Source organism: Schistocerca piceifrons, chromosome 3 (genome assembly GCF_021461385.2).
Source record: "Schistocerca piceifrons isolate TAMUIC-IGC-003096 chromosome 3, iqSchPice1.1, whole genome shotgun sequence".
NCBI lineage: Eukaryota > Metazoa > Arthropoda > Insecta > Orthoptera > Acrididae > Schistocerca > Schistocerca piceifrons.
In genome coordinates, this window is record NC_060140.1 from 758,750,968 (window position 1) to 758,778,953 (window position 27,986).

At 39.9% G+C, this 27,986-nt stretch overlaps 1 protein-coding gene across 1 annotated transcript in view; it reads right to left on the reverse strand.

Annotated features, from left to right (window-relative positions):
* LOC124789035 (sodium/hydrogen exchanger 3) overlaps positions 1 to 27,986 on the reverse strand; it is a 627,528-nt gene that overhangs the window by 101,171 nt on the left and 498,371 nt on the right. The window contains exons 6-9 of the mRNA XM_047256324.1: positions 22,481 to 22,551; positions 22,139 to 22,375; positions 19,593 to 19,725; positions 4,547 to 4,687 (exon numbers count right to left, since the gene is read on the reverse strand). Coding sequence (XP_047112280.1) covers positions 4,547 to 4,687; positions 19,593 to 19,725; positions 22,139 to 22,375; positions 22,481 to 22,551 — 582 coding nt within the window. The remainder of the gene's footprint in view (positions 1 to 4,546; positions 4,688 to 19,592; positions 19,726 to 22,138; positions 22,376 to 22,480; positions 22,552 to 27,986) is intronic.

The window sequence follows — 27,986 nt, forward strand, 5'->3', positions numbered from 1 at the left end:
CATGATTTTAAAAAGTCATGGCTTTATTGAAGTAGCTATTTAATACATTCAAGACAAGGATAATACTAGGTGACAAGTGGTGTGCTCAGAAGTTGTTTTTTGGAGGGCTCAGCACATCAGGATTGGATGTGATGGCCCAGGAAATCTGCTTTTGAACTAGGCTGTTGGGATAATTAGTGAAAGTGGTGGTGTACTGCTGAAAAGAGTCTGCATCCGAACAAATACATTTGCCTCGAATGTCAAGACTGTATGGGAGGGAATGTTCGACATGGAAGGGATGGCACCTGTCAAAATGTAAGTACTGTTGTTTGTTAGTAGGTTTGATGTGGAAGGAAGTGTGCAGCTGGCCTTCAGTGAGGGTGAGATCAACAGCAGGGAAAGTGGCATGGGATTCGGAATAAGACCATGTGAAATTTAACTGAGAGAAGGTATTTAGAGATTCCAGGAATTTTAACAGGTTAACCTCACCGTATCTGAACCAAACCAGGAGCTGATGGTTTATGGATGCCAAGAAATCTCTCTGCAGGTGACCCATGAAAAGGTTGGCACAGGAAGGAGCCATCCTGGTTCCCATGGTTGTAGTCCCTGATCTGTTTGTATGTCTGCTCCTCCAAAGGTGAAGTAATTGTTAGTAAGTATAAAGTTGATTAAGGTGAGCAAGAAGGAAGTAATGGGTTTGGGATCAGATGAGTGAGGAAATGTTCAGCAGCAGACAGACCACGTACATTGGGGGATGCTGGTAGAGTGGAAGATGGCATCAGTGGTTCGAGCAAAGTGTGTGGTGGCAGTGAGATGGGTACAGATACCAGATGATCTATAAAATGGTTAGTACCTCTAATATGGGAGGTAAGTCTTTGCACTATGGGTTGCAGGTGTTGATCAGTTAAGGCAGATATACGTTTCATGGGTGCTTTGCAGCCAGCAACTATAGGACGGCCAGGATGATTGGGTTTGTGGATCTTAGGAAGAAGGTGAAAGGTGGGGCTGCATGGTTTGGGTGGGGAAAGAAGTTCTATGGATCGTGCTGTAAGTCCTTGTGAGGGGCCTGAGTTTTTAGGAGCAACTGCAGGTCAGTTTGAATCACAGGGATGGTATCTTGATGACACACGCTATAAGGAGAGGTGTCAGACAGCTGGTGTAGACCTTCACTAACATGCTCCTCCTGGTCAAGTAACACAGTGGTAGATGCTTTGTCTGCTGTGAGGGTAATGATGGAGTCATCGGCTTTTAGGGAATGTAGATCCTGGGGTTCTGCAGAGATTAGGGTCTACATCTACACCTACAATGTTACTTTGCAGTTCACACTTAAGTGCCTGGCAGAGGGTTCATCGAACCATTTTCATACTACTTCTCTACCATTCCACTCTTGAATGGCACGTTTGAGCTCTGATTTCTCTTATTTCATTATGATGATCATTTCTCACTACATAGGTGTAGGGACCTGAGGGAAGGTTGTGAAGCTATGCTGGATGTGAGGAATCCTTGGAATGCTTATAAGGGACGATTCTGAGGTACTGATGGTGGACCAAGTTAGGATCATGGCTGGAACAGTTCAAGACAGGGTTTAGTATCAGGTTTGCTGCTGGAAAGGTTTTGGGATTGGGTTGCAAAGTGATATCCAGTTGACATTATGTGTAAAGGAAACTAGGTCCTTCACCAAAGCAGCATGGTTAAATTCAGGTTTAGGGTTAAAAGTGAGACCTTGGACAATACAGATAACTCGGGGGGGGGGGGGGGGGGGGGGGGTGAAGCTTTGGACAAGAAGGTGAAAACACTGGACTGTTGTGATTGGTTCTAGTGATTATGATTTTTTACTGGTCTGGAAGGCAGTGGTGAAGGCTGTGGAATGTTAAGGAGGTTGGCCAATCTCTTGTAGGATAGGAGTGGTGATTGATGGTGTGACTGTTTGGGGAGCTGGCCATGACTTCCTAAAACCATGTACAGAAATGAGATCCATTCAGTCTGAGATTTTGCCCACCACACCTAGAATAGCTTTTTGTTGCCATTCCAATCTCCACAATACCCTTGTCAGATCCTATGCTGCTTCTGCACCCATCTCCCTACCCTATGGCCCCAACCCCTGTGACTATCCCCACTGCAAGACTTGCCCTATGCACCCTTCTGCCATAACCTATTCCAGCCCTGTAACTGGCAAAATATATGCTATCAAAGGGAGAGCCACATGAGAAGCGACACATGTCATATACCAGCTGTTATGTAAACACTGTTCGACCATTTACATCAGCATGTCTACCACCCAGTTAGCGGTCAGGATGAATGGGCATAGGCAAAGGGTGTATACAGGTGACACATGCTGTTCAACATGACAGTCACAACCTCGGTGCCTGTTTCATCACAAGCGCCATCGGGATTCTTCCCCCAGACACCAGGATCTCAGAATTCCGAAGTTGGGAACTGCCACTACAACATGACCCTGGTTCGCGCCACCCACCTGGCCTTAATTTACATTAATTCCTTCTGTATCAGCATTTCTTCACAGTAACTACACCTCCTGTAACTCCATTTTTGTTTTCTATATCTTTCATTTTCTGACCTGTCTATTTATCGCCTTACCCCCTCCCGCCTCTGTTACATACAATTTAGTTTTTCACTCTTATTAAATCATGCACTATGTTTTAGTAGTAATCTCTGTCTTGCATATTACTATATCTCCAACCTTTAAGCTCTCAGGTTTTCAAATCTCATCTGGTGCAGTCCCCAACAATCAGTCTTTTCTTCTCACCCCAGCTGGTAAGTCTCCCCTGACCTGGCATTCTGGGTGACTTTTGTGAACTGTACCCCTTTCCCTAAACATTTCCAGTCCCGCTACTGGTAAAACATACACAATTCAAGGCAGGGCCACGTGTGAAACTACACATGTCATTTATCAACTGACATGCCTGCACTGCACAGACTTTTACATCGGTATGACAACAACTAAACTGGCTGAGCACATGAACGGACACAGACGAACTGCCCGCCTAGGAGATGTCCAATACCCAGTAGCGGAGCATGCCCTCCAGCATAATTCTAGGGACCTAGGAACCTGCTACACTGTATGTGCCATTTGGCTTCTCCCACCCTACACAAGTCCCTCTGAACTGTGGAGATGGGAACTTGCACTCCAACACATCCTTTCATCCCGCCATCCCCCTGGACTGAACCTACGTTAAACAACCTCACTCCCATTTACTCTTCAGTCTTCTCCTCTTTCCCTTTCCTCTTTAGCCATTCACGCATCTTTTCATCCTACATAGTTGTGTTTATCTTTATACTATATACCTCTTTACTTCTGTATGCATCCTCTTTGGTTTGAAGCTGGCACAGTACTTACAGTAGAATATCTTTGGCTTCCCTCTGACAACCATGCCTCCATCCTTGCTACCCTCCCAGTTTTCCTCTCCCTGTTGCTTCATAACCTGGGTTGTGAGTAACTGAATCTACTTTCCCTTCTTCCCTTCCTTTCCCCTCTCTCCTCCCTGATGAAGGAACATTTGTTCCGAAAGCTAGGAACGTAAATTTTCGGTTCTGTTTTTTGTGTATCTGTCGGCTGTACTGAGCTGAGGTAAGTACTGGCCAGCCCCTCTATCTCTTTGTTAGTATTTTCATTGATCATTATTATGTAAGGATTGCATGCATTAAGAAAACTGTTGACGAACACCTATTTTTGCAATCCATATGTTACATTTTGAATTTAATACAATAAAATGAATGATATGAAGTATCTGGTCCCTTAGCATATTTTTGTTAGGATTTAATTTTCATGGAGAGTCATTTCAATACAGACTTACACAAAAACAAAGTAAGGAATCAATATGGAGATGTGATGACACCTTGGCATTTTGTTGAATGATGAATGACACAGAAAAACAAAAATGAGGACTGCTAGAATGGTATATAAACCTAGTTCTTCTCAAATCTAGTGTCATATCACTGCTCAGATTAACACATTTTTTTGTTAATGTATGGTGACTACCATTCTGCCTACTATGATAATGTTGTGTTTTGTGACTAGGGCCTCCTGTTGGGTAGACCATTCACCGGGTGCAAGTCTTTCGATTTTACACCAATTTGGCAACTTGCGTGTCGATGGGGATGAAATGATGATGATGATGATGATGATTAGGACAACACAACACCCAGTCCCTAACTGGAAAAAATCTCTGACACAGCCAGGAATCGAACCTGGGCCCTTAGGATTAACATTCTGTCGCGCTGACCACTCAGCTACCAGGGGTGGACACTAAGCCAATGATAGACATAGAGTAGGAAGGACCGGTTGGGCCACTCCTTTTTGAAGGAAATAAACTAGAACTTAAAATAACCACAAAAAATTTAATGAAGAGAGTTGGACTGGTATTTGAACTCTGTTTATATTCATTCAAGTTCAAAATATTTTGTTAGTTACTACTACTGTTCCAGTGTACTGTGATCCTTATATGACACCAACTACCTTCTTTATATTTTTACTAGAGAGAAAAATTTTAGAGAACCTGTGCCACATATAACACAAAAAGAATGATGATCAATGCAACATGAAAATTACCTTTCCCAGTCGTTTGCTCCTCTTATGGTGATGCTTTCTCTCACCAACCATGCGACGTATGTTCATATGCATACGATAATTGACTTGAGTAGATAGATCACGGTCATTAACTGCATGCCTGCTATAGCTAAGTCGGCGATGCTGAAACAATCAAAAAAGGAAAAAGTTAATAATTTTCACAAAATCTTTCACAAGAATGAGCTACAACTAATTGTCTGCATTACTTTGTTTGGTTCTATATTTGTGTGTGTGTGTGTGTGTGTGTGCGTGTGAGAGAGAGAGAGAGAGAGAGAGAGAGAGAGAGAGAGAATTACAACTTTCTGCAGCTGTGCACATCCAGATAACAACTGCAAGAGCAGCAGCAGAGCAGCAGAAAAAGAGTGAATGAGTGTAAGGTAATTTCATAGCAAAAGCTGTTCTGTATTAAGTGATACATACTGAGTCACCTTAATGAACAAGACAGTGCGATGGGAGACAAGGGACAACAGGAGACAGGTTCTGTAGACGATAGTGCTTATAAATCATACATGAATCTCCTATTGTAGATGAGATGATAAAACCATCATCTACATTGTGTGGTGATGTGAGCGAAATGGACGAAAACAGTATTGAAGCAGATGAAATCATTAAGGTTAAGGAAGAGGAATCTAGCAACAGGAGTCAGCCAGGCCAACAGGTTATGGCAGACAGAAAATTGGAAGCAATGTTAAGGCAAATTCTGAGTAGTTTGAATAGTATGGAAAGCAGTATGAAAAAAGACATTATCAGGAAAAGAAGACTGATGGCATTAGAACTGACTTGGTTAACTTAAAAGATGAACTGAAGAAAGAAATTAAAAAGGAAATTAAGGGGTTCAACATTTTGTGCTGGATTCATTATGTGGCGATAATGCTTACCCCAGCTGTCTGTCGCTATTTCTATGTTTCCAGCTACAGTCAAACTCTTCTCCTATTATATCTATAGTTTATAAGTGAATCACAAACATTCTATCTTCAACTTTCAGGTGATTCTGTACAGTAGGATACTTAAGTGTAGAAATATTTTAGAGAAAGTTTTATCCAGTGTGTGTGTGTGTGTGTGTGTGTGTGTGTGTGTTTTGTGTTAATTATAAGAAATAGAATCATAAGAGGATGGAAGAAAATAAATTGGTAACATGGTAAAAGAATTTATGACAAACAAAGAGGTAAGGTAAACTGAAAATAAAAGCTGTCAGCATATGTGGAGGATAATAAACATCTGAAGTAATCAGCTCATTGGAGCAGCAGCAGAGGCAATATGCGGCAAAAACCATATTGAATATTAGATCTTGATATTAACTGTGTTATTATATTAAGTGTCAGGAAGTCGCTTCTGAAAGTATTTGTATGGAGTGTAGCCATGTATGGAAGTGAAACGTGGACGATAAATAGTTTAGACAAGAAGAGAATAGAACCTTTCAAAATGTGGTGCTACAGAAGAATGCTGAAGGTTACATGGGTAGATAACATAACTAATGAGGAGGTATTGAATAGAATTGGGGAGAAGAGAAATTTGTGGCACAACTTGACTAGAAGAAGGGATCAGTTGGAAAGACATGTTCTGAGGTATCAAGGGATCACCAATTTAGTATTGGAGGGCAGTGTGGAGGGTAAAAATCGTAGAGGGAGACCAAGAGATGAATACACTAAGCAGATTCAGAAGGATGTGGGTTGCAGTAAGTATTGGGAGATGAAGAAGCTTGCACAGGATAGAGTAGCATGGAGAGCTGCATCAAACCATTCTTTGGACTGAAGACCTCAACAACAATAATAGAAGTGTTTGCATTCAGAGCAGTCAGTATATTGAGGTAACTACCTACCCATAGAATTATGTCATAGTACTGCCTTTTCTAACATTAAGGAATTACAACTGTAAACATAGTTTCCTGGAGTAATGTGTGAGGCAAGAGTAAGCAAGGTTTGTATGTATATTGCCCTTCAGGCTAGAATCTTAAACAATTTGATGGCATACAGTGAAGTAATAGTTTTTCTAATTGATAATTTTGTGTGATCGATAATGAGAGTTAAGTCTGCCTTAGCAAAAGGATCTGTTACTGTGAGGTGTTTTTCTGTAGAATCAATTTTGCATTAGATAAGCAGAGCAGGTGTTTATTTATTAGATAATGAAACAATACTGAAATAATAAAATCATGAATAATGATACGGTCTTAATGGTTAGGGAGCCTGTCTCCGCAGTAGGGATACTTTTTGAGAATGCACTGCACTAACTATCGAGGTAAGAAATGTAGGTAAAATAATGGAGCTGACAGACATGATTGAGTAATGAAAGAGATGTGGCAACCATCAACTGCCAGTAACTGCCCCCTACGAAGTGCAGAGCAAACAGTCTTTGGGGACTCATTTCTTTGGTAGGGTCTTGTGGACTGTGGTTTCGATGTGCATGTTGTGAGTTTTCTGTATTGTTTTTCTTGTGTTTTGTGTGATTATACGAACCTTAAAAAAGTGGCTGATCATAGTAAGTTGGAGTTTTCTGTGCGCAGCCAGTCACAATAGCCAGAAAACCCACATTGGTGACCCTGAGTCGTGAAAGTACATTGCATTTGCTCACTGTGTACCACTGGTTTCGCGTCAATAGATAACGTCGCAACCTCGAGTTTTTCCGGCAGTGCAGGACACCGTGACTGCAGATTGGACTTTTGACTGTGAAGTGGAGCACTTTACTCCATGTGCTACAAATACACCAGGAATGTTCGTATCTCTGGTGTTTGCTTCAACCGGCCAGAAAAATCCTAACCTCTGCCAGCACACAACACTGGGCACTGTACACATCGGCACGGTCACTTTCTATGGCATTCTATGTTCTACAGAATGCCCCTCCAGCACAAGATCACAGAGACCCCTCACCTGAATTTCTACTGCACAACATAGACAATGCAGCTAACCAGTTTTGGGGTCCACATGCATGGCTGCTGCCTCCTCAGAGTGGCCTTCCGTTTAATGTGTCCCCCTCCATGCCGGTCGAAGGGATACTCGCGTCAACCGTGCTGTGCCATGGATATGCGTACCTGTCCTGCCACCTCACGCACACCTCGGGCTATGCACCTGCCGTGGTTCTGCTCTGTCACTCAGCACTCAATCGTGATTTCACGCCTCTACTCGAGATTTTGTCTGCACTGGCCGTTGATCCTTCCATGCCTGCCGCGCCATGCTCGTCAAGTGGCCATACAGATTTCTCGCCTACAAGGACTGGATATTACATCTCACCTCCACAGCTAATGGACATTCAACACAACACATCGTCCACCACTGAGGCACAGTTTGCATCAGTGAACACTGTGCAGAATCCCCATACGATTTGTGCCTGTCCTACACCCCTGCAAGCACTGGTCCCTGGCCATCTTCCACAGCTGCCGGCATTACAGCCAGACAACCCAGTGACGTGGTTTACCTTGGTGGAAAACATGTTGGACATACATGGTATTGCGGATGACAGCACTCGCTTTGTGTGTCTAGCGCATGACCTCCGTGATCTCATCAGTGACTTGTTGCTGAACCCACCCAAGAGCAGCAAATATGCCTCTGTCTGTACATTACTCATCAAACGCTTTTCTCGTCCACCAACCAATATGATTTACAACATTATTTATGACAAGACTTTAGGTGACAGAAACCCCCCCTCACAGCTGTGACGACGCTTGCATGTGCTGGTCAGTACCGAGATCTTGCCGAACTTAGCGCTCTGGGCATTGTGGCTGGTGAAGCTGCCACAAGAACTACAATTACATTTAATCCCACATACCGCAGTATCACTTGAGGATAAACTATGACTGGGAGACCAGGCACGTGCCATTATTGAGCACCGCCACCTCCCTCTGCACAACACAGTGCTTAATATTGCGGAGGCTGGTAATCCTGTAAATGAACTTCCACCATTGGGCAGTAGAGGCCGGGCACGTGTGTATCACGGACAGCACACGGAACAGAAGCCATCTAGCAGCCAAGACCGGGTATCGTAAGCAGCCTGGCACCAGCCTCTCCCCATCCCAACTGGGCTAGCGCCTGCACGCCCCGCACACCCCTCACCTGACACTTCGGCTGGTGGGCAAATACAGCTGACTTGCACATACGCTGGTTTCACTCCACTTACAGGGACGCTGCTTGCAACTGCTGCCTGCCCTATGCATTCCAAACAACCGCACACAGGCCGCAGTAGGTGCCACAGCTCATGAATACATGTAAGGGTGCCCACACACGTTGATTTCTGTCAGGTCCCCCACTTCAAGAGGACGTCTGTACGCCTTGGATTTAGGTTCGGGCCGGTATTTTCTCATCGATACCAGAGCAGATGTTAGTGTCATACCTCCCACATTTACCGCAAAGGATACGACCCCGGACAAACTGTTCCTTTGAGCAGCAAATAAATTGCCACTCCGTGTTGACAGTTTTGCAGAGTTACCTATTGAACTCATGCCTGGCAAACATTTCGCTTGGTCCTTCTATGTGGCTGACATAGAAGACCCAGTATTAGACATCGACTTCCTTTTCTTTTGGACTGTCAACCTCCAGTCGGTCACATTCTTGCACAATGCCTTGTTGTCCACTCACATTGTGTGTTCAGACGCCTCTCCCCCCCCCCCCCCCCCCCCCCTTCCCACTCAGCTTCCTGAGGATTTTGACATGGCTCTCATCGAGTGCTCTTCACTGGTGGACAGCCTCGCAATTTCCATTGCCCAGCTTCAGTCCGAGCGCTCTGCAGTCGATGATCTCCGTGCTCTCAACGCTCAGCTGAACTGCGCCATATAGTCAGTTACACAAGCCCTCGCAGAGGCACAATGCCTCGTACAATGCCTGTCAATGTTGCCACCCCCCAACACCGCCAATGCACCACATGGAACTTTGACACTGCCGCCCCCAGACACCGGAGACGCTTCTCACAGAACTTTGTCATTGGCCACACGGACAACGGACAGCATCCCCGCCACATCAGGTTAGTGACTCTCACATGCAACCGATTCCCATTTGCGATGGCCCCCTAGCAAGTTTGCCTGCCCATCTGAACGCTTTCATGAATGGCACAACACACAAAGTTCTCACAACAGACGGGCCACAAATGCGTCATAAAGAGTGCTGACTGCCGCCACATAAACTACGCCTCGCTAAGGCCGCAGTGGATGAACTTCTGCAGGCAGATATTGTTCACCAATCGCACAGTAAGTGATTTTCACCCATACATTTAGTCCCCAAAAAGGATGGCACAGTGCGCCACCGCAGCGACTATCACTGTCTCAACACGCGGACTGTATTAGACAATTATCCGATACTGCATATACAAGACTTCATGCAAGTACTTAGGGGAGTACGCATCTTCAGTGTCTTGGACTGCCACAAGACATATTTACAGATACCCATGGCACAGAGTGACATACCAAAGACAGCGTTTGTCACACCTTTTGGCCTCTACCAATTTTGTTACATGCCTTATGGTCTCAAAAATGCGGCCCAAACTTGGCAACATTTTATAGACTCACTTTGTTTAACTGCACATATTGTTACACATACCTTGACGACATACTTATTTTCTCCTGCTCTCACAGAGAACGTGAACTCCACCTGGCCACGGTACAGTACTTATTGACACGTAATGGAGTTGAGAACAATAACGACAAGTCACAACTCCGCTGCATCGCTGTCACTTTTCTGGGGTACACCATCTCCTTGGAAGGTATACGCCTCCTTCAGGAGTGGGTTGACTGCATTCGTGATCTACCTCTCCCAGTGTCATTCTGTGAATTACACCAGTTTTTAGGAACTATCAATTTCCACTGTCGTAATCTACCAAAGACAGCAACAATTCAAGCCCCTTTGACTGATGCATCGACCGGGAAATAAACCTCGGGCAATTGCCGAGTACAGTGGTCTGACAACATGGTGAGAGCTTTCAAAGACCCCCGCTGTTGACCTCCCCCACTTAGGTGTCAGCAGATGGACTTAATTTGCCAATACACGACAGACATCTGTTACATCCGAGGTTCAGAAAATGTGGTGGCCAACTACCTATCACGTATCACTGCAATTTCGTCCCCCATTAATTTCGATGAATTAGCCTGCTTATAGGGCAATGATACTGAATTGCACAACCTCTGACAGGACCCAGATACTTCCCTCCAGATCGTTTCCTGCAACCTATTGGACTCGGTCAGGCCACTGTGATGCGATACGTCCATGGGCACCACCCGACCTATTGCTCCCCCTGGGCTGTGTTGTCAAGTATTCACTGCATTACATAGCCTTCCACATCCTGGTGCTAAGGCTATGATGCGCCTTGTTACAGAACACCTTGTGTGGCCAGGTGTGAAGAGGGATTGTCGTACTTGGTCTCGAGCTTGTTTACAGTGCTAGCACAGCGAAGTCAACAGGCACACACAACCCCATCTACATAAATTTGACATCCCAAAAGGCCACTTTTGGCATGCGCATCTGGACCTCATACGACCGTTACCCATGTCTGATGGTTTCAGGTATATCCTGTCTGTCATCAACTGCATTACACGTTGGGTGGAGGCAATACCCTGCAGGACATCATAGCAGATTCTGCAGCACACGAATTCGTGTCCTCCTGGATAGCTCGATTTGGCTGCCCTACCTCCATCACCATCAACCAGGGAAAGCAGTTTGAATCCCTGCTGTTTAACAAACTCTGTGTACTCTGTGGAGTGGATAGATTCCACACTATGGCTTACCATCCACAGAGCAATGGACTGGTCGAGCGGTGGCATAGGACTCTGAAAGCAGTCCTCATGTGCCACAGCGGTGAGTGGTCCGACACCCTTCCCTGGGTTATGTTAGGAATATGCATGGCTTACAAGACAGATCTCCAAGCTTCGCTTGCGAAGCTCTCGTATGGCAAGATCCTAGTTCTCCCCGAAGAGTTTGTCAACGATGAAGCAATCGTAGACCTGTCTGACCTCCCTGCTCTAGTTGAGCATGTCCGGACACACATGCTGCAATCCGCATGGCCCCTCCAGGGCCGCACACCCATCCTTGGGTATTTCTGCATTCGGCACTGTACTCTTGCGAGTTCATTATGTTACGGGACGACACAGTCAAACTGGCACTACAGCCACCTTACTCCAGCCCACATCAAGTAGTGGCTGGCATGCACAATACTATGGAAATTCTCGTCAGACAGTTTCCCTTCAACGCGTGAAACCAGCCTGGGCAAATGAGGAATCTGTACCACACCCTCTTGAGTCAAGTGTTCCTCCGTCAGGTGACGACTCCGATCTCATATAGACCGCCCACTCCCCTGCGCCCAACCAGGATCATATGTGCACTGAGCCTACACCTGTGGAAAGCTCGGTTGTTGTGTGATGATACTCTACCCTCAATTCACTCAGGAACTGCATGTGACAATCCACAACCTCAGGCCAAACCACATGTTGCATGTAACATTACCCCATCAAAAGTGGTGGCCCCCAGTGCCACCACAGAGTGTTCCAGTGTTTCTCCTGAACTATGTTATTTTCCCCACCACCTCCCCTAGTGTCCCCTATGTCCACTGTCGATGAAATTTGCATCTTGATCAATGCTTCTGAGTGCCCACGCGATGAGCTTTCCTTGCAGCTCCATGAGGGATCCCTCTTTGTCATCTGCATAGGAGACACTTCATGGGAGTCCACTCCCACGTCACATATCACCATCCCGGGCACAGTCCCCATCTCAAACAGGGTGGAAAAGGCTGGCATAGTTGCAACGTTCAGCACTCATGGGATGCTCAAGATTCAAATGCCCCTCTCCACCTGTACTGCAACACCAACAATTTCCATGCCAGTCCAGTTCACGCGAGCAGGTTGACCAGTCCGTCCCCCCCACTGGATCGTAGACTATACCACAACTAGTTCTCCCTGCACCAATAGCATGGACTCTTTGGATATGCTCTATCAACCAGCGAGCATCCCACAGCACGACACCCACATCCTTACCACAGTGCTCTGCACTCCCAAGGGGGAGGGGGGTGGGGGGTTGCTCTGTGGCGACCAGCGACCGCCAGTAACTAACGGCCACCTACGAAGTGCAGAGTAAACAGATGTAGGGGACTCGTTGTTTCTTTGGTAGGGTCTCATGGACTGAGGTTATGATGTGCATGTTGTGAGTTTTCTGCATTGTTTTTCTTGTGTTCTGTGTAATTATACAAACCTTAATAAACATTCCTGATCGTAATAAGTTGGAGTTTTCCGTGCGCGGCCAGTCGCTACAGCAAGAAAATTCACAAAGATCACTGTATACAAACAAATGTGATGTATATGTATCGATAATCTAATTTTGAACTTGGCAACATGGGGTACTGTTATATTGTGCAATTCATGACACTGCAGCTGGGAATGACAGCTTCACAGAAAGAGCAATATTTTAGTGAGGTACAAGTCATAGAATGCTGCATTGTTGGATCTATAGGTTATCTGAAAACTTGTATTTGTGTTCTGAGGAATTATGAGCTTAAAGTAGTAATGCTGGAACAATGAAAATTAATTTTGCTGATTAACTGACAACTGTGGTGCTAGGCTGAGGTGAATATTCTGACAAGTCAACTGTTTGGTAACATTGTGTGAGGATTTAATTTTCGGGTAGAATGAGAGTAGTACTCAGGATTGAGTAGAGAAGTGGGACAATGGTTTGGTACAATTTCATCCCCTTAATTTTTTGAGTTGAATAGAAGTTAAGTGATGGTGACTGTCCTTTTTTCATAACATAATGATTAGCAAATCTATGCTACTGTACATCATGAGTTTTTGCTATTTTGCATATGGGAAAGAAACAGAAGTCTTTCAAGTTTAATGAGTTTCAGACAGTTATGGCTTAATGTTTTGTAGTGTAATGTGCACTTGATTTTAAAATTTTTTCTAGTCACCACCTTTCATGCTATAGTCAATTTTTGTGTTAATTATTGTAATGTTTTGAGAACTATGTAAGGTATCTATTTATGAAGTAATGACTATCAATTTTGGTGTGAAACATTTTTTAGACTTACGTTAGAAGTAAAAATAAGTATAGTAAAGTAGGATATTTAGTCTGATATTTTGATGTACTGTTGTGGAGGGAGGACCATCTCCAAGGTAACTGAGAGCAGTGCATTTCCTTACTAACTGCCTCTTGGACTCATTGAAGGGTTGGACAACTTGGTGAGAAAATGTGAAAAAGTTTATTAAAAGTGTGAAACTGCTTGTGAAAAATGCTAAACATTGAGCAAGTGAAATTTTATGAAAAAAAAGGATGGTCTGCAATGCGGAGTATAATTATTTAGTTTTTTGCAACCCATGAGGATTTATTTTGTTAGATAATACAGGACTTGTATAAAATGATATGTATCTTTAGATGTAATCTTCGCTTACCCAAAAAGGAGATAACTTATGATGAAGATGCCTAATTTTTTGTTAAACATATAACTTGTGAATATTTTGCACAATTGTACAATACAAAATGTAAATATTTTGTATGGGGATTTTCATATGACCAGTTCATGTAAGTATAAATTTGAAAATACAAATGTACTCTAGTTATAAGATTTCGTATGTAATATTTTTTTGTGTGTGTACATTTTTGGGGTCATTTGTGGTCACTGAATTGCCCGGTTAGCTATTTGGAATATCTACCTGGTCAATGCAATGAGGGGTGATGTGATGAAGCAAGCGGGGATGTTTTTACTTCCTCTAATGTTTTGTCATCTGCCCCCTTAAAATTCATTTTTTGAATTAATTACCATTAACATACATGAGTATAATCTGCCTTTCCATAAAAGAGAAAAGTTGGCCCTCAGTTTTAAAGAATATAACACCGGATCTAATTTTGCACTTAGTTTTATGTATGTAATTGATTTTATAATTTATTTTGACTATTCCTAGTCAATACTTTCATTATATAGTGAAATTAGTGATTGTTTCATAACTTAAATTATATTGTTGATATATAAACAAATATAAATTCTGTGCTAATTATAAACATTTGGAAGGCAAAATACTAGTAATCTTAAAATATCTAGTTCGCTCTTTTCAAAAACATGTTAGCAAAACAAGGACTTCATTAATTCCAATGTAATGAACAGTTTTGTCAAAAGTATTGATTGCATAATGATATCTGTTAATTTCATCATTTAAACAAATAACTCGGCCTCACTCTTGTAGTAGAAGAAACTGTTAAAAAGACGGAATTTTTCGATGTATTCAGCTAATTGAATGAGTTAAGTTTTTATCGTAATTTCTGTAAATTTAACTTAGAACAATGTGTAGTTTCAGCACCTATTATTGCGAGGATATATAAGGGCCCATTTTTGGTCACGAGACAGTCAGTCCACAGCTGAGTTTCAGACAAGAAACCTATGTTGGTTAGAACAACAACAATGCATCAGCATAACTGTGAAATAAGTGTAACACAATTAGGCTGTGTGTTAAAACAATGACAGTGTCTGTTCCATATGTACCTGATTATTCTGAAATAACTGTCAATTATGTGGTTATGTTTTTACTGCACATAGATATTCAATAGTAAATTACTGTAGCAGAATGTGGATGTTTACCTGAAAATTGTTAATGAGGCTTATCGAAAGTTAAACAATAGTTCACTGGCCACATTAAGTGTGTATATGGGGGACTGTGAAAAGTGGAAGTAAACAACTGTAAAACGCAAATGTGTACCTGTCAGTTACATCATTTACAGTAGACAGTCCTGCACTTCCACCCCCTATTTTTTCAGCCTGTATGTTGACACCAAGGACAACAAATGAAGAAATAAAGAAGGTGGACTGTCACAAACATACCAAAAATCTTGAATGACTGGGAGTGAGCATGGAAGTGAGAGGGCATTTAAAGCTCCCTTTTTTATGTTTTTCTTGAATAACTTTAATCACTGCTTCCGGCAAAAATATTTCTGGGTACAAGGTTAAGCTACATTGGTACATCTTTGGCACATGGAGAACATCAGGCCTTCTGTGCACCACAGATATAATGCCTGCATCATGGTTAGAGGTTGTAATTATGAACACCTTCTTTGATGATAATCGATTCCTGTTTTTTTCTTATTTCTTGGTTTCTGCTGCACTAAGCACAATAAACATGTTTTCTCACTCTGCTCATACCCTTCCTTTCTTGTGTTAAGTGTCACCATTTCTGCACAAGGAAAGAATTTTGACCATACACTGCTATGTGATTTTCCATTGTCTAGGGTACTCTACCTCTCCTGAAAGTTTGTAACCACTGTGCTGAAATACCATGTATAAACACAAACTCAGATAAGTTATTTTGTCTGTTCACATAAGGGAACTAGAGAGGAAATGCTGGGGAGGTATAGTCTGTCTGCAAAATGAAAAGCAATCAGCACTTGGGGTGAGGGAAGTAGCCTTTCTCAGAAGAATGCCGCAGCTACTGTATGGGATGACAAGAATCAGTTTCTCATCTAGCAGTGTAGAACAACCTGCAGAGGTTTACGTGGATTCTGACCATTTGCATCCCTTGCATTGGTGTTATCAGTAACTCTTATCTGTAGTCCATGTAGTGTCATAATGCGCTTTGTGTAAAGTAAACTTGCCCTGGGCATGTTGTGACAAAGCAAGCTGGTATCTTTTTACTTCCTCTCTTGTTTTGCCATCTGCCTCCTTAAATTCATTTTTTCCTAGTTACCATTAGCATACAAGAGTATAATCTGCATTTTCATAAAAGAGAAAGGTTGGCCCTCAGTCTTAAGAAATATGGCACCAGATATAATTTTGTACTTAGTTTTGTGTATGTAATCAATTTCCTAATTTATTTGGACTATTCCTAGTGTAGCGATGCAAGGGGTACCAAATTTGTTATAAAAGTCATAAATTACTCACTGAGGGTATTTTTCAGTACAGGTATGTCATTCAGTCCAAGCAAGTATCAATTCGTGACATCATCACATCCAGACATGAGTTGACAGTAATCTGAATCCATTTTAGCAGATTAATAGTTTCTTTCATGGGATAAAATTTTATTGATTATGAAATACAAGTCCTTGAAGTTTATTTAGAATAGGAAATGTTTAGTTAGTAATTGTATGCCATAATTTATCTGTTTAATATAAAGGTGTTTTGATTTTTGTACGCATGTAAAAAGAGTGAATTTATGTGCGGCTTTTACTCTTAGACGAGTTACCACTTAGAGTGCTAAAAGTGTGCATGTACAGTTCGCTGACCTGTGCAGTGAATTTTATTTTGTGATTTTGAGCTGAATAGACACAAATCCAGTTTCATTTAGACTTTAAGTGAGATAGACACATCACATTATTACAAAAAGTTATTTAGCCTATCAGGGAAAATTGAAAGCTGTGCACTTGATTTGAAACACTTTACACGGTTGCATGTGATTGAGCTTTCGAGTAAATCACATATAATAATTGCAAACATGCTTGGACTTAATGCACGAAGCTTGAAATTACTTTTTGAGACAAATACTGATGTTTGATAAAAACTAACCAAAAATTTATTCAAAATATCGAGGTTCTGTTTTAATTAGGACACATATCACCTTTCTGATCATGTTGCTTAGCAATACTGTAATGCAAATCAATTCATTCATTAGAATGATTTGCGACACACTAAGTCCCATTACACATACAAACTCTTACACGGAATTTGTTGGGAAAATGAGAGTATAAGAGTGTTCTTTTCCAGGAATGCCAATAAACCAGCGGTTTCAAAAGTTAAATAACCAACTGCTGAGTAGCTTCATCGATATTGCAGTTCATTGACAAACACTATTCTTATTGATAAATGAACATTAATTGCAAGTAGATTTTGAATACTCACCAACACTGCCAAGCAGCAGTTCACATCAGAACCAGTAATAAATGCCAATATAACTGAACGGGCATTACTTCATTAAAACAGAGCAATCAGGTTCCAATTCTAGGATAAACTGTACCATGTGGAATTATTAAAATCTTGTGAAAGTGTAATAAGGTTTATCTGAACACTTCTATCATACATCATATTTTGCGTTAACTGGACAGATTATTAGTCGGAAATGAATTCACCCACAACAGATTGTCCCATGCCACTACTAAACTTTTATCTAGACTCTTCACAAGATATCTCAAGAAGGCGGGATCAAGAAACAAGAAAAAGAGACATCAGTATACTTGTTAATATATTTTGTTGTAGGGTGAAATCAGTAATTGTTTCATGACCTGAATTCTATTGTTGACTTACAAACAAATATAAATTCTGTAGTAATTATAAACATTTAGAAGAGGAACTACTAGGATTCGTAAAGTATTTATTTGGCTCTATTAAAAAACATATTAGCAAAGCCAGATCTTATTTAATTCCAAAATAATTACCGAGTTGGTCAAAAGTATTGTTTGTATAACTAAATCTGTCAATTTTATTATTTAAACAAATAATTTGGCCTAATCTTTGTGGTAGAAGAAACTATTAAAAATAAGGATTTTTTTATATATTCAGTTAATTGAATGAGTTATGTTTTAATTGTAATTTCCGTAACTTAAACATTGAACAATGTATAGTTTCAGTACCTATTATTGTGAGGATTTATAATGGCCCAATTTCTGGTCCCAAGACAGCCAGTCCACAGCCAATTTTCAGACGGAAAGTCTGTATCAGTTAGAATAACAGTAATGCATAACTTTACAGTGGAATTGGTGTAACACAAATAGGCAGTGTTTTAACAGTGACAGTGTCTGTTCATTTCATTTGAGAAGTAGTGTCACACATACCATATTATTCTGCAAGAACTGGGAACTGTGCGGTTAGGTTTTTACTGCTCATAGATGTTCAAAAGCAACCTTTGGTAGCAGTATGCTAATATTTGCCTGTAACTTATTAATGAGGCTAATCAAAATTCATCAATAGTTAACTGGCCATATAACTGTGTAATATTGGAGGGTTGTGAACAATGAAAGTAAAGAACTGTGAAACACAACTGTGCAACTGCCGGCTACATTATTTACATTAGGCAGTGTTGAACTTCCATCCCCTATTTTGCAGCCAGTATAACAATGCAGTATGTTGACACCGAGGACTATCAATGAAGAAATAAAGAAGGTGAGCGTCACAATGTCTGCATAATGCAGTGCTGGTATCTTATAAGGGGTGCTGCTGAGTGTCTGTATAACTTTATGAAACACCCCATAACAGCTTCTGCTGGTGTAGTACGATAGATAACATGGGGAATGGCCTCCTTCTCTTCGGTTTGCAGTCCTATGAAGTAGGGAAGGGCTCGACCACAATCCAATGACCTCCTTCCCTCGCACCTCTACTCTCCACCCCCATACCTTCCATCCTGTTACACCCCCAGGACACAATTTATCCCTTAATATGGCTCTACTGAACTTAGGCAAGGTAAACACATTTCATATTTGTTTTCAACCCACTTAATTTAACACTAAACACTAATTTTATGCCATAATAATCTTAATTTTTTCCATCTGCTGCAATGTTGAAACTATTAGTCCTAGAGAAAAAATGAATAGGGCCTTTTTTGTAGGAGATTTAATTTAGTTTAATTTCATACTGGGAAAGATTTTTGCTAGAAGTCATGATTTTTAAGTTACTCAAGTAAAACATAAAAAAGTGACTTTTAAATGCTCTCTCGCCTCCACACTTAGACCCTACCAGTCAGGATTTTTAGTATCTTGTTCATTATACTTCCTCCTCCCACTGTAGGTTGATCAATCCCCAGTTTTTCAGGGGCTGTCAACACATATTTTGTTGAAATCAAATCAAAACTTTCTCAAAATCTATGAATAACAGACAAAGTGTAATTCATATTCATTGTGCCGTTCCATAATTTCTTTCATGATTTGTGAATGGTGCACCATGCTTCATTTATTTCTTAAGTCAAGATGTTCCTTTGTGTGATTAAAATTCAGTGTTTTTTCTCTTGGTATGTCATTTGTGTTAGTTTTTGTGGATATCTTTTGGGTTACTGAGAGGAAACTGACAGGCATATAATTTTATTCAGCATCAATAAGAATGTAAATAAGAACAATTTTCTTAAAACATCATACGCATAAGTCATGTAAAAACTAGAATTTACCCTTCTGTAAGGTTTGCATAATTCTTCTGCCAGCAAATGGTGTATTTTAGCATCAGTAAGATCTTTTTTGGAGGGGTTATATTCCAGTTCCTGCATATCTATGTTCCATGTACTTGAGTCAAGATGATTGAAACTGTAAAAAATTAATAATAATGATACATGTTAATAAGAGATTCTAAACAGATAACATGCTGGAAAGAAAAAAAAACATTTATTAACCACAGCAATACCCTCACATTTTCCATAATGTGTTATACCAAAAACAGAAACACCTCCCCCCGGAACAAATATATATAGAAGATGTTTACACTGAGTGGAGAGGTACTGTATGACCACCACAAAAACTTCAAAAAAATACAACTTTCAATAACTGTCATTGATTTTCATTCACAACAAAACTTTTTTTTAGATGTGTAAGAAGGCCCTGTCACTGAAAATATGTGTGTGACATTTGTTGCAAAAAGTCACATTCACTAGTAACACTTACATTTTTAGATTAAGGTTTACTGAAAAATTTATAAGAAATCATTAAAAACAATATATCTTTCTTTTTTTAGAATTTTAAAATATAAATTACCAGACTAGATTACAATTTTCAAAAGGTGGGCACAAGGTACACCACCCACCCTGCCTTCCCTGCACCCTCATTGGTATTGTGAGAGTTTAAGAATTACTAATGGTGAACTTATCACAATTAACATGCAGCCAAGAAGAGAGGAAGTTAATATTAAGGCTTTGCTTGTTGAAACACTAGGTTATTCTTCAACAATGACTTGGAGGAATGACACAAACTTAATTAATCACATAATCTACTAGCATCACTTAATTCTGAGCACCAACTCATGTTCCTGTGAATGGGGATTTATTTGGGTATTGTGTTCATTGTTGAACATTCATAGCAAATTGACATTGTGAGGGATAACACTTGTCTCTTGTTCGTCTTTCATGGAAACATGCTACCATTTAAGCCACCCAAGAGCTCATCATACACACAATCCAATCTTCAACTTTCCAGTACATCTCCATGAAACTGTATGGAGACTTTCCTACACACCATGTCAGACTAGTATCCAACAAGCAAAAGTGAGATGATGGAAAAACAGTTAGCCACAGCCTAGGGCTTGATTCCAGAGAGAATTTTTCATTGTAAAAAAAAAAAAAAAAAAAAAAAAAAAAAAAAAAAAAAAAAAAAAAAAAAAAAAAAAAAAAAAAAAAAAAACCCACCTGATCAATGTATGTGAGGTCACGTGACTGAATCTCAGTCAGATTATGGAAATTTTTCAGCCTGTCTTTCTAGCTTTCAACTCTCAATGATGTGAAGATTCATCAGGAACAACACATGGTTTGGATTCAATGTTAAACTGTAGGCCCTTTGCCTGTTTGTATTACTAGTGTGGGTTAGCGACACACAAGGCACCGAAGTTGACGTCTAATTGAAAGATTTGCAACAAGCTGCTCACACTACATTATTATTATTATAGTCTGCCTCTACAATTTCTACCCCCTACACTTCTTTCTAATGCCAAAATAATAATTCCTTGGAGCTACAGCGTGTGTCCTATCAACTAATCCTTTATTTTAGTCAAATAGTAACATAAAGTTTCTTCACTCCAATTTAGTTTAGTACTTCATCAGTTTCTCATTCTACACATACACTCTTCAGCATTTCTCTGTAATGCAACATTTCAACAGCTACCCTTCTCTTCTTATCTCTACTGCTTACTGTTATTATTTTACTTCTGTAAGGCCAGACTCCAAACCATTACTTTTGGAAAGAGACTTCCTAACACTTAAATTTACATTCAGTGTTAACATTTATATCTTTCTCAGAAAATATGGTAAGCTGGAAAAGTTCTCAGTATTGTTTATGTGCCTGTCAATGACTCGATGCCTGCTTTTTAGAAAAGCTTTTCTTGCTATTTTCAGTGCGTCTTTTATATCCTCTTTACTTCTGCCATGGTAAATCTGCTGCCTAAATAGCGAAACTTGTTTATATTTTCTGTGTGTTATTTCCTCACTGAATTCCCTCAGCATCATTTGACCTAATTCAACTAAACTTGTTTTTATTTTTAATTTGTGTGTATCCAATAATCTCTTTCCAAGACACAGTACATTCCATTCAGCTGAACTTTCAAGTCCTTGGGCATCAATGCCAAAATTACTGTGTCACAGGTAAATTTTAAAGTTTTTATTTCTTCACTCTCACCTTCAATTCCCTTTCTAATTTACTCTTTAATTCCTTTACTAGTTTCTTACTGTACAGATTGAATAATATGGAGGGTAAACTACAATCTTGTCTCACTGTCTTCTCAATTATTGCCTCACTTTCCTCTCCTTCATGTCTCTGCCTGCATTCTGGTTTCTGTAGAAGTTTATTCATTACCTTTCACTTCCCAATTTTACTCTTGTAATTTTCTGGAGTTGTTAGGAAATTTGTACTTCATGATAAAATGGAAAACAATACTATGTCTTTTTTGGAAACAGTTCAACTGTGGTTAATGTAATGATAAAGTAGGGTAATAAAGCAGTAAGCAATATTAACTCACCTTCCATTAAAGTTAGTACTCATATTTCCATTTATATTCCCACTAGTGAAATTTCTAAATATTGCCGACATAGATTCTGTTCCAGAAATATTTCCAACAGTTGATGCATTTCGACGCATATACTCCATGGCATCTTTCATTGCCAATTTTGAATAAGTTTCAAGTATTTTTGGTTCTGCTCCTTGATGATCTCGCAACAGGTACGGACGGATGAATTTGTTATCAAAACGTTTAAACCTGAAATTTCAAATTGGCTTTTGGTCAGTTCATTCTGTTTTGATGCAAATACTATACAAATAAATTGAATAAAGAAGCACATTTTACTAAATCAGTTTAAATTACTTGTCTCTGAGATGATAATTTCCATGTTGTCCAAGGATATCTTCAATTCCAGCCATCACATGATCCATTAACTGAAAAAATATAACAGTCAGTGACATTATGTCTTGGAACATGAACACTAAATACTGAATGGAATTAATACAAATTTGAAATTTATTAGAATCTAATTTCTGGTATCAAGACTCAATCAAACAAAAAACACAGGCAAAAGTAACTACATCTAGATGACAGACCTGAAGTGCTCACTTTGGTTAGTGTAGAACAGCGAATCAGTGATCATAAGGCCATTCATTACAGCATCACTGAATATGACTGTAAGTAGGAATACAAAGAAAGACAGGAAGATCCTTCTGTTTAGCTAGAGTGACAAGAGACAGATTTCAGATTACTTGGTAGGTCAATATGAAAATTTCATTTCCAGTACTGACAACATTGAGCCCCAATAGATACAGTTCAAGGCCATCGAACAATACATTTTAGATAGGTATGTGCTGAGAAAAATTGTGAGGGATGGAAAAGACCTAACATGGTTCAACAACAATGTTAACAAACTGCTACCGAAGTAAAGAGAGCTTAACTACAAATTCAAAACTAAAATAAGCCAAAATTAACATAAGGAAGGCTATGCATGAAGCATTCAATGACCCTTACAGTAAAATTCTGTTGATAGACTTGACAGAAAATCCTAAAAAATTTGGTCTTACGTTAAATCAATAAATGGATCAAAGCCATCAGGGCAGACACTCTGTGACCATAATGGCACTGAAACACAGAGCATACCAAAGAAAAGGCCGAAATACTAAGTCTTTTTCCAAAACTGTTTCACAGAGACAGAGCACATTGTAGTGCCTCTTTTAAAATGTTGCAAAAACAACAGAATGACATATCGAAATAAGCTGCCAAGGGACAGAAAAGCAACTGACGTTCCTCACCACAAGAAAGACCACTGGATGCTACACAGAGTATGTGAAAGGACTTGCCCCTCTTCAAGCAGCAGTGTTACGTAGGTCTCTATAGCGGTGAAGCATTCCTCAGATTGGGAAAAATCACATGTTGTTCCTATTTTAAAAAAAAAAAAAGGTCCTCAAATACTACTGAGGGGCTATACCTCTGATGTAAATCTGTTGTAGAATTTTGGAATACATTTATGTTAGCATATGATGTCACTTCTGGAGACTAAAAATCTCTTCTGTAGGAATCAACAGATCACTCTGTTCATTCATGAGACCCAGAAAGCAGTTGGTTCCACATAGCCACATGATGAGCAAACTATGAGCATACAGAATATCAGGCAAACTGTGTGATTGGACTGAAGAGTTTCTATAAACTGAACACAGCATGTCGTTCAAAATGGGAGGAGTCTCTGGAAGTAAAAGTAACTTTGGGTGTGCCCAAAGGGAGCATTGAAGGACCAGTACTTTTCACAGTATATACAAATGACCTAGGAGATACTGTCAAAAATTCCAAGAGGCTTTTAGTTGATGAAGATGATAATGATAACGATGATGATGATGATGTTGCATGTACAGAAGTGGCAACACTTGAAAATTGTTGAGAAATGCAGGAGGAACTGCTGAGGATCATAGCTTGGTGCAGAGAGTGGTACTGACTCTCAACATAAACAAATGTAACATATTCCAAATAAGTAGGCAGAAACCCCATTTATTGTATGATTACATGATTACAAGACCATCACCGGAAACAGTTATTTCCATAAAATATCTAGGAGCATGCGTATGGAGCAATTTGAAGTGGAATGACCACATAAAATTTACTGCAGGTAAGGCTGATGCTAGATTGGGATTCACTGGAAGAAACCTCAAGAAGTGTAGTCCATCAACAAAGGAAGTAGTAGCTTACAAAACTTACTTGAATTTGCTCCATGCTGGGATCCATACTTAACAAGACTGATAGAGGAAATAGAGAAAAACCAAAGAAGAGCAGCACATTTCATTACTGGTCCATTTAGTTAGTATGGTATTAGTTGTTTGGTTGATTTGGAGGATGGGACCAAACACCGAGGTCATCAGTCTCATTGGCTCAGGGAAGGATGGGGAATCAAGTTGGCTGTGCCCTTTCAGAGTAACCATCCCAGAATTTGCCTGAAGCAATTTCGGGAATCGTGGAAAACTTGAAACAGGATGGCTGGATGTGGGTTGGAACCAGCATCTTTCTGAATATGAGTTCAACAAGGTAAGGAAAATGTCAGCTAACCTTATTTATGAAGCTTAAGATACAGAGAATAATATTCTAATTGGCTATCAACATTTCACTCATGAATGGTTCTCTTGATTTCTCATGATTCATTGCACCATTACCAATTGCTGCACATTATAGAAAAACTGCTGTCATCATAAATGCACTTTCACTCACTGGTTAAATTTCAATACAATGAACATATTTCCCAAACAAATGGCAGCCATATCCCTTGGATATGAGCCAGTTACACATTTCTAATTGTTTTATACCAGACTTGTAACAGAAAGAGAGAGACTTACATGCACTTTGTGCTTATTTCTTCTTACTGTTGAGGGTTTGCATTAATTCGTAGTTTTGCCTTTCATATATTTATTATTCTACAAGCTGTAATGTTTACTTTCCTTTCTTTAGATTATAGATTGTTCTAGTGACTGACTTTATATCAGGATCTGGCCCCAGTGGACTTAGTGTAAAGCGAGAGTAGTGTGTTTGTAACTTCTGGAGGCTGATATGTGCTTGGGATGCACATCAATTAATATGAGTAGTAATCATTGGGTGAAGGAATTAGATATGGATCATGTGTCATTTGTGTTTAGTTACTACAGTAAAACCCCCTTTTTACACTTCACAGCTGAATGGCCCAAAAAAGTGTAAAATGAAGGAAAGTGTAAAATACGGGAAAGCATACAAAACACAAGTAAAATGAAGAACTTACTCTTACTGTCATTCTCTTTATATTGTTCAAAATATGAAACTAAAACAATGTAACCTTTGCCTATTTTAAAAAATCTTTCTAATATCAATTAGCTCTACTTGACTCTCCACGATATACAAAGTATCAATAACAAAGGCAGTGGCAGAGTGCTGAATGTACAAATGCATGCACAGGTTTCGCTCCTTGTTCCAATCATGTCCAATGGTGTAAAGAAAATATGGAAGCAAAAGTATTTTGTGAAACAACATTAAAAAAGATATTTGTGTTCTAATGTGAGACTTATCATTGATAATCATTATAAGATTATGGTAAACAAAACTTGTAACACAATATTGGTTAAAACATTAAAATTGGTAGGCATGATATCTGCAGTTTGCTGCCAACAAGGAAGTCACTCAGTTCGGGGACATCCTGATTAGAAAGAGCGTGGAAATTATTGTTATCTTATGGAGCATCTTGAGGAGGAATGTATACATCTGACATCAGGTTGTACCAACCTAAGACTATACCACTAGTAAAGATTAGTGTATTTCAGACAGAAGCAACAATGATTCACAAAAGCACATTAAGTAGATACCCATCTTAAAAAGCAATGTTTCTTTGTATAAATTAAATCTATTGTAATACAATGCAATGAGAAGGAAGGAAGGTTACTACTGGAGTCACTATTGTCAGATCACAATTACCATTAAGGCAGTGACTTAGCATACTTTCCCACCCTTCCAAGCACTGTGAACCTGTAATACAGGTGGGCATACCCCAGCATGTCAATGATGAAACTCTTGCTAACCACACTAAAGCTACATTACATGATCAAAAATTTTTGTGTAGCCCGCCTTTTCTGCTTTATTCCAAGGCTGACTTTGAGTGTGAATATGATGCACTTTTTGCAGAAATTTGTATGAAAATGAATGTTGAACATTATGATAACACCAAAGAAAACATAAAACGTGAGAAATTTTGTTCCCCATAAAAATGTTATTATGGCTGCATTTGTGATATTACAAATAATACTGGATACAGTTATTATGCATTTTTACAGTATGGTAGTTTCAGAAAACAACTGTACATTAATCATAATGGAAGTGAAAGTTAAATTATTAGCTGCTAGTGTATCATCCTGTGACCTGAGACTGCAATTAAATAAGTGAAAAATGGTAAGATTTGGAATGTATTAACAATACACAACTTGTGCCATAACTCAAATTTCTTTATTAATACAAACAGTTTCAAAATGTGTTCTTTCTATCTTCAAGGATATATGGACTAATGCATTAGACATTTATCTAAACATGCAACAAAACTGCTTACAAGTAGATGGGTGCTCACTCCATAACTAACTAGGCATCATGTTTTACAAATCACACATTTCAGAAAAGTTTGAAGTCAACTTGCAACAACCATTCACAGATGACAGGTGGCAGCACTAACAGTTGAGGGTATATAAAATGTGTTGGGGGATGTGGAAAATAATATAGTCATTATCATAATGCAGAAATGGAGTGATTTATCTGATGACCAAAAGAGTTTTTTCATTCACTTTTGGGACGAGTTTGGAAGCATTTCCAAAATAGCTAAGCCTGTAATCTGTACACATGCCACTGTAGTTAAAGTATATTGCGCATGATAAAATGGTGCTATACAAAACTGGTGGTGAGGCAGCTGTGGTGCACCATGGGCGACAGAGGACAGGGGTGAATGACAGCTGTGCAGAAGTGTATGGGTGGACAGACATGCAACTGCTGAGCAATTAACCACTCAGATGACTCACAGGGTTACCAACAGCATATCCTCAATTACTGTACAGTGAAAAATGCTGTGTATACGCCTCTGCAGCACGCAACTGGTTCAGGTACTCATGCTGACTGCTGTTCATTGGTGATGAAGGCTGGAATTTGTACACCAATACCATAACAGGACCTCTACTGAGTTGCAACAGGTGGCCTTTTCAGGGGAATCATTTTATACTCCATCAGACAGACGGCTGTTGGCATGTATGGCATAAACAGTGGAAAACAAACACCCTGCAACAATCATCAGAAGGCTCCAGGCTGAAGGGGATTCCCTGGGTGATCTCATTTTTCTGAAAGGCACAATGGATCAATACAAGTACATATTAGGATAATGCAACATGTCACACACCTCACAGTGTACACGCATGGTTCGAAGAGCACCAGGATGAGTTTACCATACTTCTCTGGCCACCAACTTCCTGGATTTAAACTCAATTAAGAACTTGTGAGACCACCTCAGTCAGGGCATTTGCACCACGGATCATCAACTGAGAAACCTAGAGCAGCTGGCCACGGCACTGGAGTTGGCATGGCTCCATATCCCTCACAGTATCTTCCAAAACTTCACTGACTCTCCTCCTGCACTTTCTGCAGCAGTCCACACTGCACAATGTGGTTATTCAGGCTTTCCACAGGTGGTCAAATTAATGTGACTGAACAGTGTATATACCAACTGCCTTTCCCAATACCTATAATGTTACTTTACTAGTGGAACAAGCACCCAGATACTTTTATATGAACTGAATTTAGATAAAAGTATGACATAAAAGTGTGCATACAGCTCAAGGTGAAATGGACA